General features: G+C 45.5%; 1 protein-coding gene and 1 pseudogene across 1 annotated transcript in view; one reads left to right on the forward strand and one right to left on the reverse strand.

The window, feature by feature from the left end:
* Positions 1-8,853, reverse strand: part of Sdad1 (SDA1 domain containing 1) — a 26,875-nt gene extending 18,022 nt beyond the window's left edge. Inside the window, exons 1-8 of the mRNA XM_021162607.2 lie at positions 8,627-8,853; positions 4,401-4,505; positions 3,890-3,988; positions 3,658-3,768; positions 2,556-2,627; positions 2,361-2,461; positions 1,318-1,375; positions 491-565 (exon numbers count right to left, since the gene is read on the reverse strand). Coding sequence (XP_021018266.1) covers positions 491-565; positions 1,318-1,375; positions 2,361-2,461; positions 2,556-2,627; positions 3,658-3,768; positions 3,890-3,988; positions 4,401-4,505; positions 8,627-8,716 — 711 coding nt within the window. The 5' untranslated portion in view covers positions 8,717-8,853. The remainder of the gene's footprint in view (positions 1-490; positions 566-1,317; positions 1,376-2,360; positions 2,462-2,555; positions 2,628-3,657; positions 3,769-3,889; positions 3,989-4,400; positions 4,506-8,626) is intronic.
* Positions 853-971, forward strand: LOC115031238 (annotated as a pseudogene).
* Positions 8,854-20,234: the final 11,381 nt, after the last annotated feature.

Genomic DNA, 20,234 nt, shown 5'->3' on the forward strand with positions numbered 1-20,234 from the left:
GTGTGAGAGCCTGTGTGCACATGTGTGTCTGTGTGTGAGAGCCTGTGTGCACATGTGTGTCTGTGTGTGAGAGCCTGTGTGCACATGTGTGTCTGCACATCCCTGCAGATCCCTGTGGAGCTCCTAAGGTGCTGAATCCTGGAGCTGGAGTCAATGCAACTGTAAACTGTCTAACATGATGGTGTGAGCAACTCCAGTGCTCTGCAGGAGCAGCAGGTGCTCCTCGCCACTGCGGCATCACTCTAGGCCTGTATGTATCTACACATGTATTTCTAGGATGTTTACTGAAAAGAACTTTTTACTTCTTCTAAGAAAAATTGCTTATCACACATCTTGATTAAAGGCACTGCAGCATCATTCTCCTTTCTCCTACTTTTGTAATGTTGGCATTACCTACAAAACTGCTAGCACTTTTTCCTAAAGGTCTTACAGTCTGAACTCAGAGTTGTCGCACACGAGCAACTGTGCCGTGGGGACTGCATTAACTCACCTCGGATTCTGAGTCACTGTCCTGCTTCTCTTCCTCATCCTTCCCGAGGAAGAACGTCAAAGCAGCAACCAATATCTAAAGACCAACAGGGAAAACAATCAACGTATCCAGCTTACAAATGCACACTTCTGTTTACATTCCCATCACACACACATGCACTGTTGTGTCTGAAGGGCAGGAGGAAGGGTAATTGCTCCTTTTTCACGATTTAACATATTCCACAATGTCATGTATTTCACAAATATGCAGCATCGTCTTTACCTAGTAGAGGAGAGGGATACAGCTGGGTGGCAGAGCATAAGCTTGGGAGTAAGTCCAGTCCCTGACCCCGCGCCCAGCACTTCCCAGTCATTTACTAGATTATGTCATACGAAAGGAGAGTTAGCTCTCCCCTTGACAAGGATGGAAGGGCCTTGAGCCTCAAACACACATGTACTTGAGGCACAGGCACCAAGGTTGTGGCATCTAATCACTGTCTTCATATACCTGTGTCTAGCCTTAAACACTGTGACTTAAACATACATCGGCCAGGCTTTATACAGTTACCCTTTGGTAGACTGTCAAGAATGTCTACATGCCACCAAGAAAAGAGCTACCATAGCTCTTACTCTAAGTTAAACATTGTCTCTGAGTTTCTTTCAACTGCCGGAGCTCAACAGAAGACAAGTCAGGTATCAAAGGCAAATTTCTGCCAATTTTTTTTTTTGGCCAACATCATACAGCTGATTGTCATGGTGTTTGTTTTTACAGAGCTGCTCTCCTGCCTCTAAACTGGAACTGCAGGATTGTTAAAGCACGATGCAGGAAGTGGCAGCCCTACAGCTCACCTTGGTGATCTTGGAGAAACACGCAGTTGTGATAACATTGACAGTTTTGGCATCATTCCTGGAAGAGAAAACGATATAAATGCCACGGTGAGTCCTTCTGGCATTAGAATTTAAAGTGCTACGGCACTAAACGCGTCAGCAGAGGTACAGCACTTCATCAAGTCTCATCAAGGGGAACATCTGCTGCCAAGGAACTCGCTCAGAGGAAGTTATGAAAACAAAAACTAAAATTCATACAATTCTGTCGGAAAAAGTACAATATAGCAAAGCCAGGCTAGGGAGACAGCTAGTGGGGAGAGCGCGTGGGTGAGCATGAGACCGAGCTCAGATTCCACAACTCTGAGAGGCATGGTGTCTGCTGGCAGAGGCAGCTAGGTTAGCTAAATTAACTCAATCAGCTTCAGCCAGATTCCGATGAGAGAGCTTGTCCTGATGTATAAGGCAGAGAGCAGATGAGGAAGACAGCTGATGCCAAACTTGGACCTGCAATCCCACCCGCCTCCACACACATAGCATGTACAAACCTGTACACACACACAAGAAAAAAATAAAACTAAATGTTTAAAACTTAAAATAAAAATTAGCAAAATTAACCACAGCTAAAAAGAGAAAAGCTACTTCAGCTCATACTTCATCACCGAGACGTGAGAACAGGAAGTGAAGTAGAGGCGTGGTACAGAGCTCTCATGGCCGTCCTCCTGTTCTACCCGCCCAGGGACGGCCCTGCCCACCGCGGGCTGCGCCCCCCTCCATCCATCACTAATTAAGAAGACGCACCACACACTGCCTACATGCCATCTGATGGAGACATTTTCTCAGTTAAGGTTCCTCTTCCCAGGAAATGCTAGCTTGTACTGAGCTGACAAAAAAGAACCAACCAATCAGAGTGCCTCTGTATTTTATGCCCAACTTTAATGTCTTATAAGTATATTAAAGTATGTAAGATAAAAAAAGATACATTTATCTCTGAGTTCTATAATCAATCATTATAACTTTACAAAAGTAAGCTAGTTTCTCATGAGAAAGATTCCCGTCTGTGTTACCAGATGTTCCTTCTGTAGAGTTCGATCATCACATCCAATGACATCTTGGCTGCGGTCGCATTGCTGTCTCTCAACATGGTGTACATGAAGTTCTGCAGCACCTACGGACCCGGGGAGCAGGGCGTCAATGCACGGCTGGCAACATACCGGGAGCACTGGGTGTGTGGGATGTGTTAGAGGGCGGAGGGCACTCACCACGTTCACTTTGTTGTTCTTGTGTTTGGCATTGATGTTCTTGATGTCAGTCACAATGTGTGTGTACAGAGTCTGGGGAAACAAAGCACACACATCAAACCTAGGAGCACTGTGGACCTCAGAGAAACGCACAAACCACATGACAGCTTTGCTTTCCACTACATTCTCCAATAGAAGAGATCCAAAACAAGCAAGCGCTCGGAAAAAGCTGAAGGGGTAAGACTGCTGCTCTCCAGGGGTTAAACATGGAGTCATCCTCGAGAAAGAAGAGCCGTCACCCTGCCCGCTATGCGGATAGTCACAACTCCTTTATTTGTACCAGGCAAGAGGAGAAGCAACCCAACGCCATTTGCTGATGAACGGGCAAGCATGTGGCAGAGTCACATGATGGAATATTATACAATCATACATACTACAGTATGCATTGAAACAGCATGCTAAGACAGCCACAAAAACAAACCATGTATGACTCCACTTAAGTGAACCATGAGGAACAGGCTGAACTATGTGGTAGTGCTCCACTCTTCAGACAGGCAGAGGCTCAAGGGAGCAGGGTAGTTACATCAAGGGCAAGGGCAAGGTCAGGCTGGACTACTCAGTGAGATCCCGCCTAAAAACTCCAGGGCTGGGATGCACTCACTGAACCAGCACTTCTAGCAACTGCAAGGCCCCGGAACTCAATTTGTTTCATAAGCCTCAGCTCTTGGTCTTAAATAAGCAAATAAAAAGTCATGGAAAAATGCGAAGAGCAACAGAACATTAAGTTTGAGAGTCTCTTATGTAACCGCTCAGTGTAGCGTGGTCGTGGAGATTAGGTTTGGGCACCAGACTGCCTGCAATTATAGTCCAGCCTAGCACATGGATGCTGCTTGACCATAGACATGTCACTCATCTGTGTGTCAACCTGTCTGTCTGTAAAGCACAGCAATGCAGAGTCTTCTTGCCCATCTCTATCTTAGGCTTTTGTAAGGAGAACACATACTTGAGATTAACCCCTGTCCAGCGTGGCATTCAGCCTATTTCCTAGCCTAGGATCTCTAGCCATAACTCTGCTGTGTAAGCTCAGGGAGGAAGGGACAGCGGGCGATGCTTTGCTCTCTACCTTCCGCAGGAGCTTGTCGTGGCAGCGCAGCAGCTCAAAGAAGAGCTCTAGCAAACTTGATGGATTGATGAGATTCTTGTTTCTCAGTAAGATCAAGGCTTTGCAAAACGTCTAGGAGGTGAAAGAAAACATACCAAAAGGGTGAGGTTAATCAAATGAGAAACACAGCATACATCCCATCTCTGCCCTCCCCCACCAACCACAAGCACAGGACGGGGTGCGACCTTCCTACCATGCGGAGATCTGGGTCTAAGACAGTGTGGTTGTAGGAGAGCAGGTCCTTCAGCTCCTGCGGGAAGTTACTGAGATGCTCCGGGTAGCACTGGCCAATCTGTGACAAAGCAGAGCTGTTACAGAAACAGCAACCTTTCTCCCCTAACTTCAGGCACACATTCACACGGTCAGGGATCGGCTGGGTCACACAGGCAGGTGACTCAATCAGCAGCTTTGTTCCTGCTGCTTTCAGTGTCCTTGCAGATTCTGTAAGGTGCATGTGACACAACTGAGAGCCTGCCAGCATGCTGAATGGAAAACCCTTTTCTGATGATTTTGGTCTGTTTGGCTCTGTGCTAAAATTCATCTAAGTACTCCAACATATCTTAGGAAGAAAATAAGATCGACAAGAGGGAAGGCTGGAAAAAAACTTAAGTCTTCACACAGAGAGAGGGTGGGAATAACCAGGTGAGGGAACCTCTGCAAATTATGGTAGTGCCAACCTCTGTCTCACTGAGAAACCTTCTTACCTGTGCCATGAACATCACCAGCTCTGCCAGTTCTTTGCTGGGTTTATTTGGTTGTAACTTGAAAATCTCCATATTGGATTTATAGTGATTATATTGCTGAAGGAACTGCAGGGGAAAAAAACAGAGTTTAACACAGTCTCACACAGAATAACAAGCTGGCACACACCCTTGCCAGTGGCACAGAGAATCAGATCTAGACTCTCAAGCACAGCACGGTTCACACAAACACTTGTTTTTAGAACAGAACTCTAAGCAGTGGTATAAATGTGCATCAGAAACTCAGCTTCTGGCCTTGTTCTGCCATTTTACTATCATATGACCCATGTATGAAGGGCAGAAAAATGCCGGGTCAGGCCTGCAAACGTGAAGTATGCCTGAAGGACATGAAACTTTCTAGTCAAATCTTTCCTTTAAATCCCCAGTAAGGCTTTATATTGGTGTTCCAGATGAGATATGCTACCAAACACAGGCCTCAAAAGGCGGCTCAGTGGTTAGGAGCTCTTGTTCTTGCAGAGGACCTGGTTCACGTCCCAGTGATTTGAAACCACCTGTAATTCCAGTTCCAGGGGATCAGAAGCGCTCTTCTAACCTCCAGGGGTACCAGGTGTGCACACAGTGCACATTGCAGGCAAGACACACACACACATTCTTTTAAAAATGGAGAAAAAAGAAAAACAGAAAAGACCCAAAACCAGGGCTAGCGATGGCTCCGTGTGAGTGCCAGCGCCCACGGAAAGCCAGGGAGGGGGTGGGGGAGAGGTGCATGTGTGTGCACACACCAACCTCGGCCCACCTCCCCCCACCTCAAGCCTAAACAACAAAGCCAAGGGTAATAGACACATGGAGTATGTATAAGGCCATAGCACACTCTCTAAGCACTTGGTTTGTGCTAAGCTTTTTATATCTATGACCCCATTTCTGTTTAACCACTGTAACTGTAAATGAAGTCAAGCCCGCTCCATGTCCCATAGCTATTATCCTTCCATAGGTTTCACTGCTTCTGTGGGGCTAGGAATGGAACTTGGGGTGCTCAGGTATGTGAGAGAAGTGTTCTACTGCTCAGCTACACCCCAGCTTGCCATAGTTAGTGTGTCAACAACCACTCACACACTCACTCACTCACAAACTCTCACACACACCAAGTACTCCTTAATCGTCAGCCTTTTTTGAAGGTTTTTGAAGGTTTATGAAAATATAGGAGTTAAAGGGCCAACACCGCAGGAGCAGGGAGGCCCCAAACTCTTCATGTTCCTAACCCCAATTCCTTCACTGCCACACCATGGACAAGTTACAGACTCACGGTCTCGGGTCTGCTTGAGATGAGCAGGACATACCACACTCTGCCCCTGATGTACATTTGTCACAAACGCCCAAAACCCCAGACACTCCCTCCTTCCTCTCATCCTAACCTCTATACCAGTACCCCAAAGTAGTTCTGTGGCTGACCCCAGGGCATCCAAGCTTGGATCCTCCACTGTGAGCACTGCTGCATCATTTCCTTGCCCGTGGCTGAGTTGGTCAGTATGACCCCTCTGTTCCTTACTGATACTGGTCACTTTCCAGAGGGAGTCCTTCCTCTTCTCCGTGACTGTCCCACTTGGCTTTGAGTCCCGCCTCAATCACTGCCCAATCAGCAGGCCATGGGGTGCTATGACTTCCACCATCTTGGGAGAAACTCTGGACTCTGCTCCCATTTCCCTTTCTTCTTGTCAGAAAAAAACCCCTAAAAACTGTCTTACGTGGTACCGGGATAATCTAAACTCCTCAGTGGCTCCTAGAAACACTGGAAGTAAAACCTAACCGCTTACCACTATCAAAAAGGCTCTGACCTCACTGCATTTTCCACGCTACACTTAAGTGACAACGTTTCTGCTTCATTTATTTCCACGACAGCTTCTGTGAGTCCTGTTCTGCCTGGAATGCTTTGACCTGCCTGGCCCAATACTACCACTGCAGGACAAGGCTTCCCTGCCCTCAACAGTCTGCAGCCGTCTATTCTAACATCCTCACCTAGCCTTATCGTACACAGGTACCGTCCTCCTAAGAACGAGAGTCCAAAAGACGACACGGCTCCATTATCTGTCTTACTTGTCCCTGTATACTCAATATCTACAAATATATTGCAGCGTGTGTGTTTGTGTCTGCACTAAAGCGGATGGAGGAGGCGGCCATTACCTTTCTTGAATACTAAAATACAAAAGTTGTTATTGAGCCTTCCTTGGTTTCACAGCAGGTCAGAAATAGAACCAGAGCTTTGGGTTAGCTGTAAAACAAACGGTCTCAAGCACCCGCTGAGAGGATTTCGACAGTACAAAAAAAGAACGGAGAAAAGGGGGTGTCTACGATGAAAAAGAAAGCGGGGCCAGGCCAGTGAAGACAACCCTAGAATGGCAGGAAAGCTTCACCGCTCTCTCTCGGACTGGAGGTTAGCAGGTAGAATACGTCAAGAACCATATAAACAGCAAAACACACCTTCCACTCAATAAACAGACTAAAGGATTGAACTGACAACTCTCAACATAAATACAAAGGCCGGTTACTATGTGAAAAACTGTGCAACATGCAAATTAAAATAATCTGAGATTCTATCTCACCTCATCGGAATGGCTGTCAGCAGGGAAAAGACAGACAGCGAATGTGGGAAAACAGAAACTATATTCTCCTCTCTCACTCCACACACACATGCACACACATGCACATACACACACACCACTGGTGGGGTGGAGAGTGGGAGAAGCGCGCGCGCGCACACACACACAGCCCATGATGGGGATGTTCATGGTAGAACCACTATGGACAAACTAAAACTGGCCTTCTACGGCCTGGTTTATTTTATTTATTTATTTTTTTTTGGTTTTTCGAGACAGGGTTTCTCTGTGTAGTCCTGGCTATCCTGGCACTCACTTTGTAGACCAGGCTGGCCTTGAACTCAGAAATCCGCCTGCCTCTGCCTCCCGAGTGCTGGGATCAAAGGCATGCGCCACCACGCCCGGCTTACGGCCTGGTTTATAATAAAAGGACTCTGGTCAAACACCATAGACACACTTGCACATTTGTGTTTACTGGTGCACGATCCACACGACAGCAAAGAAACAGAGCCAGCCTTTAAGTCCATCAACAGAAGAATGTATAGTGAAAATGTGGTAAATGTACTTATTTTTTTCCCAGTCATGAGCTGAAACCATGACAACAGGAGGAAAGACGCTAAGAAATTAAACCAGACTCAGAGAGGTAGCCCATTTCCTCTCAGAAGCAAAAGTCAGATTTCAACTTATGTTTGTGACACAAGTTAGAAAGGGGAAGCCAGGAAGAGTTTCTGTTTAATGTGTATCAAGAGCTTGCCTACTTGTATGTGTGTGTATACATATGCCTGGTGTCCAGAGGCCAGAAGTCGGGTGTCGCATCCCCTGAAACTAGAGCTACAGATGGTTATGAGCTATCATGTAAGTCCTGGGTACCGAACCCAGGTTCTCTGGAAGAACAGCCAGTGCTCTTAACCATTGAGTCAACTCCCCAGCCCTGGAAGAAGAGATCTTAAAGGGATGCAGGGAAATAAATGTGACGTGTATACAGAAGTGGGGGCTGTCTGAGGAGAGAAGGGGACCAGTAAGGGGAGGGAGACAGGGAGGATTGGGAAGGGCGGTGTAGAAGGAGACAAACAATAAAGGCAAAGGCGCGTCTTAATCTATCTACCAGGTTAAGAGTACAAAGTCATGGCCTTCATTTCGTGGTTCTTATTAGTTCACACACTTGGAGTATGCCATGCCCCTCACAAACTGGACCTAACAGAATTTTCGACCGCACATTTCCCTCAAAGCATTTTTACAAATCTAGCTCAGGGTAGCTCCCAGGGAGTTTGAACCGTGGCTTAACTACATTTTCTACACTCCTGCCTGTGGGGTGGCCTTGCCATCTGAGAACTCCTTGCTCTTCTTGGCAGAGCTTGGGGCACTTGGGAGCGGCCGTCTGTGGAAACCACGTTTAACACACGACTCATCGTGTGCTAGGGGCTAACTCGAGTTTTTGCTCCGAGGCGGCCGACGGCCGTCACCGGTCCACGTCGGCCAGGCGGGCGGATAAACCCGGAGGCAGCAGGTTTGAGGGTGTGTTTCAGTGTTGGTGGGGTCTGCATGCCCCGTCCCTCGTATCTCCATCCCCCGTCCGTTTCCTGCCCAGGCCCCCGGAAGCACGCCGGAGCATCCCGGAGAGCCAGATCCCGGTCCCACCTCCTCCACGTAGGCCGGCGGGTCCCGTTTGATCAGGTTCTGTAACTGCGGCAGGTTGCTGGGCAGCTTGTTGTTGTTCCTGCCGGACATGGTGGCTGTGGGTGGGCTCCCTGGCGAGCAGTGCTTGGAAATCGTCCGCCTCTGTCAGTCGCAGCCCCGCGGCAGCTTAGACTCGTGGGTCCCAGTGTAACCGGAAACGGCACGTGGGACAAGCCGCTGGCACAACCGAGCTACGGAACGCTCAGAGGATCAAACTTCACCACCCTGATGCAACGCTTTGTAGGTGTCTGTATGCTATAGGCCCCTGTTGGTGGTCAACCGCTACTACGCTATCACCAAACTCTGGAGCAGGTTTCCTTATCTCAACATTCTTTTCCACTGAAAGCAATTTTTATACAATATATTTGATCATGTTCTTTTTCCTCCGCCAGTTCCTCCCAGTTCTCCCCATCTAGCTCAGCATTCTTATGGTGGCCCAAATAAATGAGGATTAATAAGGGACTCAGGTATGACAGCGTACAACTGTAATCCCTGTACTCAGGAAGCTGAGGCAGGAGGATTATATTTGTTTGGGGCAAGCCCGAGGCTTACTCTGTCTCAAGAAAAACTACAGAAATTAAGCAGGGGCCTGGGGACTGGTTCAGGTGTCCTATCTCATAGGAGACCCTAGGCTTCTTCTCCAGCTCTCCATAAACTGTGTGTGTTGGCTCATGCCTGCAACCCGCATACTCAGAGAAGAGGAGGCGGGAGGGTTGAGACTCCAAGGTCATCCTCAGTTACATAGGAATTTGAGAGAAACCTGGATACAGGAGACCCTGTATTATAAAATGAGGATTAGGGGCTAGTGATAGTTTAGCAGCTAAGATCTGGTATTACTGTAGGGACCCAGGCTCAGTTTGCCACACACGGGTGGCTCTCAACCATCTATAGTTAACTCCACCTCCTGAGAAATGTGTGCCCTCAGCAGGTATCTGTGCTCACAGCACACATACCCACACAGAGATGCACACACATCACTAAAACAAAAACCTTGACAGAAATGAGAATCATTTTCTTTTAGGCTGTACTAAAGTTAGAAGAAAATTCCATGAGGAGTATGCTTAGAGAAAATGTTTTAGAGAATGGCAAAGAGCAGGGGCAGAGGTTAGATTGGTTTTTGTTGGTGTTTGTTTGTTTGGTTGGTTTTGTTTTTTGAGACAGGGTTTCTCTGTGTAGCCCTGGCAGTCCTGGAACTCACTCTGTAGACCAGGCTGGCCTTGAACTCAGAGATCCATCTGACTCTGCCTCAGGAGTGTTAGGTCTTAAAGGTGTGTGCCACCACTGCACCCAGGCAACTCTTAATTCTAAACACAGAGGGGAAAACATAGCTGTTGGATGGTAACTAGGTTTTTTTGTTTTTGTTTTGTTTTGTTTTTTTCGAGACAGGATTTCTCTGTGTAGCCCTGGCTGTCCTGGGACTCACTCTGTAGACCAGGCTGACCTTGAACTCAGAAATCTGCCTGCCTCTGCCTCCCAACTGCTGGGATTAAAGGTATGCGCCACCACTGCCCGGTAGACGGTAACTAGTCTTACACTAATAGATGAATCAAGGTGTTATTATTCTGTGTAACCTAAGCAGTTTCCTAGATCAACGTCATCCAAGGTCACCTGACACCATGTTAGAGCCTAAATCAAAAGAAATGTATAATCATATCTGGATAAGTCCTGAGGACAGTTAGATCAAGAGTGCTCATGAGGGGGTTAGTGTTCTATGAGGGATTTTTCCTTCCAGAGCCCGTCAATGTTTGTGGAATGAACAGGTAGATGGCTAACTTCTAAAGTTTTTCCCAATTCTTTAATCGTAAGATTAAAGCAACATTTTAATTTTTTGAAAATTTCCTAAAATATGTTTTTGATCATATTACTCTTCCCCTAACTACCCCAGACCCATCTCTCTCTCTCTCTCTCTCTCTCTCTCTCTCTCTCTCTCTCTCTCTCTCTCTCTCTCTCTCTCTCTCTCTCTCTCTCTCTCTCTCTCTCTCTCTCTCTCTCTCTTCCTCCCCCCTTTCCTTTCCCCTCCCCTTTCCTCTCCCCCTCCCTCTCCTTTTCTGTCTTCATCAAGTCCAGTTTGTGCTGTTTGTATATTTTTGGATGTGCAGCCGTCCGCAGAACATGGTCATCTTCACAGGCACTACATTGCTGAAGAAAACTGACTCCCTTGTCATCCAGCAGCTATCAGTGAGCATAGGTCCTTGCAGAGGACAGGTTCAGTTATCAACAACAACATGGTAGCTCACAACCATAGGGAACCCAAGTTCCAGGGGATCTGATGCCCTCTTCTGACCTCCTTGGGTACCAGGCATGCATATGGTGCATATACATTCCTGTAGGCAAAACGTCCATATGTATTAAATACATACATACATACATACATAAAATCTGAAAAGAAAAAGAATTTTAAAAATTATCTCAAAAGGTGGTCAACAGGAATTTTCATTACTCTCACTTGAAACCAAGAGAGAGGAGACTAGAGAGATGGCTCAGCTGTTAAGAGCAAGCACTGACTGCTATTGCAGAGGACCTGGGTTCAATTCCTGGTTGCCCACTTGTCAGCTCACAATCGTCTGTAACTCTAGTCCCGAGAATTCTGACACCGTCTTGTGCCTTTTGCAGATACTCTGCGTGCATGTGCTGTACAGGCACAGACACAGGCGAAACGCCGTTCACATAAAAAAGAAAAGAAGGAAAAGAAACCAACATTGAGAATGTTCATGTCTGCTTAAAATACATTGTTTTGAGAAACTGTTAAAGTCGCCACTAGGGGGAGCGCCTGCTCTTGTTTTAACAACAAACCAAAACCCACAGGCTTGATAAAATGACCACCTGCAGATCAAATCAGCTAAGACACTTCCGCCTTTTCTAAAGCTAACTTTAGAATCCAACTCGAGTTGCCCTGCTGGGCAGCAAGCTCCAACACCCGCTGAGCCACTCACTGGCCAATAGCTTGCTTATCCATTGTTCCTTCCCTTCTCCACTACTTTGTATATTTATTATGAATTTTGCCAGCAAGCCCATCGATTTCTTTCTTTCCTAGAAAAAGAGAACCGAGTTGTTATGGATGCCCCTAAAACCCTAGGCATAACTCAAACTCATCTGGCATCATCCTTTTATTTTCTTAATACTTACTGCCAGGTCCTTAAAAATATTTTTTTTTTTCCTCAAAACCCCATTGAATAGTTTGTTGGGTTTTGTTGTTGTTGTTTGTTTGTTTTTCTGTTTTTACACCTGAGAGCTTGAAGAGTAAAAACATATTGTGATTTCTTTCAGCATTTATTAATTTCTGTGCCTGGGGATATGGTTCAGTCTTTAACTGGTTTGCCTTGTGGACATGGGGACTGAGTTCCATCCCTAGAAAAAAGAAAAAAGAAAAGCTGCCATTATGGTACCTACAGTGGCCTGGTGGGGAGTGACGTGAGATACAGGGCAGGGGATGGATAGACCTTTGGTGCTGACTGGCTGGGCAGCCTGGCTTACCTGGTAAGGTCCATTGTCTGTCTCAAAAACAAGGTGAACTGTACCTAAGAAACTTCTCCTGAGACTGTGGTCAGGCCTCCACTTGTATTCGCACACTCAGAAATACACAAATAGGAACATGTACACGTATGTACAAATACACGCACACATATTACACACGCACACACACACACACACACACACACACACACACAGAGAACTGAGCTAAGGATGCAGCTCAATTGCTGGAGTGTGGTACACCTGCCATCCTGGAAGTCTGAGATTTGTCTGGGCTAGAAGAGACCCTGTCCTAAACAAACAGACAAGCAAACCAAACAAATACAACTTTATTGATGTGTGAGGGATAAACGAAAAAATGTATGTATTTAATGGGTACAAGTGTCAGAGTTTGGACATATTCGTAGGCCTGTACATCCATCTTCATAGCTAACATGACACACAGCATCACCTCCCAAAATTTCCTTGAGACGCGTGTGTCTAAAAATAACCTGTCTACCTTTTGCACAAACTTTAAATTAAGTGCATAGACAATATTACAGAGGGCATGCATGTGCTATACAGTAGATCTTTAGGGTGGTGACATTTTAGTTGACCTTGAAAGATTTAATGATTGTGAGAGTCAGGAAGGAGTCACTAGTTCCTTAGTGGACAGCCTATGTTTAACATGGGGCCAATGGTTAACCTCAGAAGGACAACAGGAACAAAGGCTGGCCCTTATCTGCCAGTTACCTTGAGGAAGCCAGATGAACCGGACACTCTTCACTGCCTTGTTCAGGAGATCTGCTGTTACTCCTACATTCAGCCCAGCCATGGGAAAGCTATTGTTGTGGCTGCATTCGGGTGTTACTCATTTTTGTCATAATAGGAAACGAGCAGGAAAATTCCCCCAAAGGCCCCAAGGTCGCAATACTCACTGTATGAAAAATTATCCTCTGTGAAATACAATCTGTGAGTAGTATTTTTAAACCAAGGTATATAAGGCTTTATGCATTTCTTTACAGAGGACAGGTCACGATAAGGAGAGAGAGCATGCAGTGCCTAATTTGTCCACTTCTGTCTTTGTTGTGAGTCATACTTACCTGTTTGTTGGCTTTAGTTGGTTGGTTTTTGTTTTGCTGTTGCTGGTTTTCCTTTATTCCTCTTTGATGGGAAATCCAGGCCATTATGTGTGCTAGACACCCGCTCTATTACTGAGCTACACTCCCAGCACGATATAAGTATATTTAAAGGCACATTGCGGGGAATCTTTAGAAAAACAGCCAAACATCAACATGGCTGTCTATCTGTGGTGTGAAAACCATGGTGTGCTGAGAACGCTGAAATGGAAGAACATTCTGGAACAAACCTTAGGGCAGTGGTTCTCAACCTATGGGTCATGACCCTTTGGGGTCCCCTAAGACCTTTGGAAATATCAAGGTTTTTACACTACGATTTGTAACAGTAGCAAAGTTACAGTTATGGAGTAGCAATGAAAATGATTTCATGGCTGGGGTCACCACAACACGAGGAACTGTATTAAAGGCCACAACAATAGGAAGGCTGGGAACCACTGCCTTAGTGAAGCCCTAGTGGCAATCATCTCCCTTCCTTTACTCTGCAAATGAGGTCATTACTCTGCTGAGAGCCAAGGTACTTGTCAGACTCTAGTCAGCCAGGAAGAGGCAAGATCCAGACCGCCATCTGTTGCAGTGACTATTAATTGGGGGTTTCTACTCCACCTTAGATCATTTAGTTCCCAAATAAAAAAACCAAAACCTTTATATTTATAATGAGCCTTAAAGCACTAGAGCTGGGCAGATACCAGCCCTCTATGCTGTTTTGTGTATTTCGTTGTCATTAGCCCCGAGGTATGACTTGGCATGCTCTGCCAGGCTCTTACTCCACCTGGACAGCCCTCCTGGCCATGCTCTCATGACCCACCTACTCTTCTTCCTTCTTCTCCTCTCCTTGGACCCCAGCCTGGCAACCGAAGCCCCGCCTACCTCTCTTCCGCCCAGCTACAGGCTGTAGGCTCTTTATTCAACAAGTAGTTTTAAGGAGGAAGGTTACATAGCATCACTTGGTGTACAGAGGATCTCCTCCTCCTAAGGATCGCCTCGTTGAGGGCAATCAGAGCTCAGGGCCAGTATTAACATTACAGTGCATAGCCACAGACCAAACCTCAGCAGCCACAGACTCTAAACCTCAGGCTCCTACTTAGACTTCCATTTCTAACTTTCCTTCTAGTGTCCAAAGTGTAAATTAGGAAATAAAGGATATAATGAAGATAACTATTAAGACTCATAGAAAGCATTACTAATAATGATAATGTCTTAGTTAGGGCTTTACTGCTGTGAACAGGCACCATGACTAAGGCAACCCTTATAAGGACAACATTTAATTGGGGCTGGCTTATAGGTTCAGAGGTTCAGTTCATTATCATCAAGGCAGGAGCATGGCAGTATCCAGGCAGACATGGTGCAGGAGGAGCTGAGAGTTCTACATCTTCATTTGAAGGCTGCTAGGAGAAGACTGGCTTCTGGGCAGCTAGGATGAAGGTCTTGAAACCCAAGCCCATAGTGACACACCTACTCCAACAGGGCCACACCTTCTAATAGTGCCACTCCCTGGGGAGTATTTACAAACCATCACAGATAACAACAACAACAACAACAACATGTGTCATTTAGATCCTCTGAGAAACAAGCCCAGAAACAGAATCAATTAATTTAATTGGGAGGGATTCCTATGAAAATGAAATGGGGAAAGCAGATTGGCAGAGAAGCTTCAAACATGATAAGTCTTTTTATGTTGTTGTTTAAGATTTATTTGTTTTATGTATATGAGTACACTGTGGCTATCTTCAGACACACCAGAAGAGGACATCAGATCCCAGCACAGATGGTTGTGAGCCACCATGTGATTGCTGGGAATTGGACTCAGGACCTCAGGAAGAGCAGTCAGTGCTCTTAACCGCAGAGCCATCTAAGTCTTATTAGAATTATACAGGTAAGTCTTAGTCCATGGACTGGCAACTGTGTCATGTAATCGCAGCACTGGGCAAAGACTGAAGAATCAGGAAGCTTCCTGGAGTCCCTGATAAGGCCATCTGGGTTCAAGTTCCATGAGAAAGCCTGCCTTGAAAAATACTGTGGAACTGGGTGTGGTTGTGCACATCATTAATCCCAGCAATCAGGAGGCTAAGAAAGGTGGGTCTCTATGAGTTCAAAGCCAGCCTTATCTACATAGTAAGTTCCCAAACAGCCAGAGAGAATAGAGTCTGAGACTCTGTCTCAATATATGTATATATGTATGTACACACACTCAGTGGAGAAGCAGTTGAGGAAACATCTAACATTGACCTCCAGCCTGCACACAAGCATACATCACCCCCGCCCTGCCCACAAACAGGCACACACATACTAACTCAGGCATATACATACACACAAAGTCTTAGTGAACCTGACATGAAGCCCTTGATTAAAATCTCTATCAGAGGAGTCTGGTTTTGCTCTTTGACACTCTTCCTAGCTACTAGAGACACATTAGTCTACTTTTTACTGTCATGGTATATATAAATGTCCATGCCAGTATATCCCTTATCAAAAGCCACACATAAAGAGATGTCTACTCTAAGATAAAGTCATCCTACTTTCAATCTTGTAAAAGTGATTGTTGCATTTAAAAACAACTAAACACACACACACACACACACACACACACACTACAGAACTTCGTTCCATTCTGGTATATAGATTATTACGGCAAATCTCCTTTTTCTTGATAGATTTTGAGTTTTAATTTCTTTCCTGAGCAAGTGCAGGCTGTCTGGTTGAAACTTAAAGGAAGGCAGCCAAGAGTGAACTGTTCTCTCTTCTGTTCTGGTCCCAGCCTGTGCACAGAAGACCAAGGCTAAGCCTAGTGGCCCTGAAGATGATGACGCCAGCAATTATTTTTCTATTTTGAAAAGTCAAGATTAATTATTTATTAGAATAGCCTCAAGACAATATAGTGCATTCAAGGGATAAGATTTCACTATTTGTATAGTAAACTTTTATTTTTTTCCTGATATGGGGTCAGGTTGCATATCCCAGACTAGTTCTGAATTCATAAACTTTCTAACTCTACTTCCAAACGCTGGGATTACAGGTACAAGACACTATGATGCCTAGTTTATGGGAGACTTGTAAGGAAAGCCAAGAGTTATGTATAATCAGCACCTTACCCTCTAATCTTTTCTTTCTTTCTTTCTTTCTTTCTTTCTTTCTTTCTTTCTTTCTTTCTTTCTTTCTTTCTTTCTTCCTTCCTTCCTTCCTTCCTTCCTTCNCTTTCTTTCTTTCTTTCTTTCTTTCTTTCTTTCTTTCTTTCTTTCTTTCTTCCTTCCTTCCTTCCTTCCTTCCTTCCTTCCTTCCTTCCTTCTTTCCTTCCTTCCTTCCTTCCTTTTCACCCCTTCTATGATGGTTTGAATAAGAACGGCCCCCACAGGCTCATACATTTGAATGTTAGTGATAAGGGGAGCAGTATTACTTGAGAAGGATTAGGAGGTGTGGCCTCATTGGAAGAAGTGTGTCACTGTAAGTAAGCTAACCCCAGCACTAAGGAGGCAGAGGCAGATGGATCTCTGTGAGTTCAAGGCCAAACTGGTCTATAGAGTGAGTTTCAGGGACAGCTAGGGCTACACAAATCCTAACCACTAACTCTTCCCAAAAAAGCCCAAGCGAAGCCCAGTGTTCCTCTTTCTTCCTGCTGCCTGCCAATCCAGATGTAAAACTCTCCCGTGTCGTGCCTGCCTGTCTGCAGTCATGATTCTCGCCATGATGACAATGGATTAATCTTCTGAAAGTGCAAGCCAGCCCCAATTAAATGTTTTCCTTTGTAAGAGTGGCCATATCACCCTGCCTCTTCAGATCGATAGAACACTGAGACACCTTCTCTCTGAATCTTTTTTCCCTCCTCCTTCTAGTCTTATTGTTGTTGTTGTTGTTGTTGTTGTTGTTATTATTATAAGTACACTGTAGCTGTCTTCAGACACACCAGCAGAGGGCATCAGAACTCATTACAGGGGGTTGTGAGCCACCATGTGGTTTCTGGGATTTGAACTCAGGACCTTGGAAGAGCAGTCAGTGCTCTTAACCACTAAGCTATCTCTCCAGCCCTCCGCCCTCTAATCTTTTATCAGTTGACTACAGATCCTAATCTTACTCACAGATGGAGACTAGACTGTTCAGTTGCCGAAAGCCCTGTTGCTAGGCTTGACGTGTGGAAAAGCACCAGGCTGTCATGCCCAAGGCCTGGGTTCTAGCGTCAGCAGTGAGAAGGAAACAGCTTTCCATTTTCTCACACGAACATCTTTCCCAATTAATTAAGTGAGAGCATGCCAGTTTAAATAAAAAAAAAATTATACAGCCAAGTCTTTTTTAGTTAATTATTTAGGAATACAATAATTCTTGGTATAGGAAAACAATTTTTTTTAAATAATAACGTAAGATCTGAGTGTTCTCATTTCATTCACTACTTTTATACACATGCTCTATGTTCGAACCAGTGAAATAGTGGAGTCAAGAACAGGGTGGCTATTTTACTGAAAATGAGAAGACCTTGAAGTTACATTCGCCTACATTAGTTTGAGTGAGAACGCTACCCAGTTACCCATAGGCTCGGATGTTTGAAATTTGTTTCCCAGCGGCTGGTACTGTTTGGATGCTGGAATAAGTATGATGTGGGGGTGGGGTGTTGTGGATGGTGTTGAGGTGGGGCGGGGTTGGGGGTGGGGGTAGGGCGGGGCTGGAGGTAGGGTGGGGCGGAGCTTTGAGGTTTCATACGCTACACACCATTCTGAGTTCACTCTTAGCTTCCTGTTTTCAGTTCAAGACAGGAGCTCTCAGCAGTTTCTGCCTGCCACCGTGATGAACTCTCATTCCTCAGGAGACATAAGCCCAAATAAATCCTTCCTTCTATACGTTGCCTTTATCACAGCTCTAGAAAAGTCACTCACAGATAAACTGAAACCTAATTTATGGAAACAATCCTTTATTTATTTATCAATCAATTTTATCAATCAGGGAACAGACTCTATTAGACATGGTGGGAACAAAGGGTTTGCTACGGGAATGAAGAGAGGATGTTGGGAAGTGAGAGTCCCAGTGGGAAAATCAGGGGACTGGAGGAAGAATTATTGACTAGTCTAGCAGAAGCGCTGGGCCAGCTGGACAACTCAGCTTGCAAGAAAACTCAAGAGAATGAGCCCTGCTTGCAAAGGGTTGCACAAGTTTACCGGAAGCAGCTACTTCTGTATCGGTATGGCCGCTATAGATCCACTGCCTCTCTTGGGGGATCTGGGAGCACGAGTGATTTCAGGTCAGCAATGGGGAAGATGTGCCAGCTGTGCAGGAAGAGACCAAGCCAAGCTGAGGGCCACGGCGTTCCGGTTTGCCTAGTGGTCCTCTGAAGATCAGCACCGCCCTTTTGCTCTCCCAAATCTCACCTGTTCCTTGTAAGCTAACCCTGAGAAGCACGCCGTCAAAGAGACGCCAGGAATCACAGAGCACGGTCCCACCAAGTTGATGGCACAGTCCAGCCCAGCATGAAACAGAATCTACCCAAGGCCTTGAAAAGCAAATGAATTCAGTGTGCCCAAGACACAGAAAACTGAGGCTCATACATGAAGAAACCATGATCAGAGAGGCAGGCAGAGCCCATCAGATAGGCTGCAGCCACCCAAGACCCATTTATAAATCCCAAGATTTTAGGCATTTTGAATTATTAGTTTAAAAGGATCGTTCTGCCTGCCGTGGGTAGTAGAGAAGCAAGAGAAACTTTAGGAGACCTCTGGGTAGCCCAGGAAGAGGTCATGATAATCTGGGTTCAGGCTATGAAAATGTCCCTAGGAAGAACTAACTGCTCAGGGAATCTCATTTTCCCAACATAGTCTTTGATCTATGCACACCCCTCTCTGCCCATAAGACTTGGGGTTGTCTCTGATGAGAGGCAGGGATGGCCGTGATAAGCTGGCAAGGAAGGCCTAGAACTTTGTATGCACCAAAGTCTATATGCATTTTCTCTCTCACAGTGATCCTGGATGAACAAATGAATGCGGAGAGATTCCAAGGCCTTACAGCCCAACAGTGTGCTCAGCTCTTCCTGAGATATGTCTAAAAAAACTTCGCTCTTTGCCCAGCACCTGGCTGCCTCATAGGTAAAGGCCCTTGGGGGGAATTCATGTATACTAACGGCTGATACCTGCCCAAACACCACACTGATCTGGCTTCTCAAGAACACCTCGATTGTGTGTGCTGATGGTTTTGGTCTACATTCAACCTTCCTAGAGATCCCACACGACGCATCGATAGTCCAAGAATAATAGCTATGGTGACTTTCCATCACCAGGATAGATATGCAATACAATCAACCTAAGAGGAGGGAAGAGCTATTTTGGCTCATGATGGTTTCAGGCTGTGTTTCCTTTTGAGCTCACGTTGTAAACCATGGCAGGCTCCATGGCAGAGTAGAACTGTTCACAAACCCAGGAAGAAAAAGAGAAAGGGGAAAGGGTTGGCTGATGCTCAAGTGAACATCTTTACTTAATTTGCTGTCAGTGGGCCCTGCCTCTCCTTCAAAGAGGTCATCACAGGCTGGTAATGAAGCCCGAGAAACACACAGGAAAAGAGATTATCGGGAACACGGCTCCCTGGATAACCAAGTCAACATGGCATAGACCAACATAACAAGGGCCAGTACCTGCAAGGGCCCTGAAAAGGAACTGTAGTCAGTGAACCCCAGAGATTGGAAGAGAGGCTCAGTACACAAAGAGAATGACCGGAGAGACCTTTGACCTTAGCACCCAAGACTTAAATAATTGATTTGCCATTTGAGTCTCCACCATCCCTACTTGAAGCTTCATGTCCCTTGAACATAAGGAATTTTAGGAGAGAGAAGAGAAGATGTTTTTGGTTTGCTGAGCTTATAGCTCACTAGAATAGCATTACTCTTGATAATTAGCTACATAATTCTTTGTATTTTTATTTAATTTTAAGTGTGTAGGTGTTTTGCCTGTGCATACCAGAAAAGGAAATCAAATCCCCTAGAACTGGAGTTACAGACAGTTATAAGTTGTCAT

Source organism: Mus caroli, chromosome 5 (assembly GCF_900094665.2).
Source record: "Mus caroli chromosome 5, CAROLI_EIJ_v1.1, whole genome shotgun sequence".
NCBI classification, from domain to species: domain Eukaryota; kingdom Metazoa; phylum Chordata; class Mammalia; order Rodentia; family Muridae; genus Mus; species Mus caroli.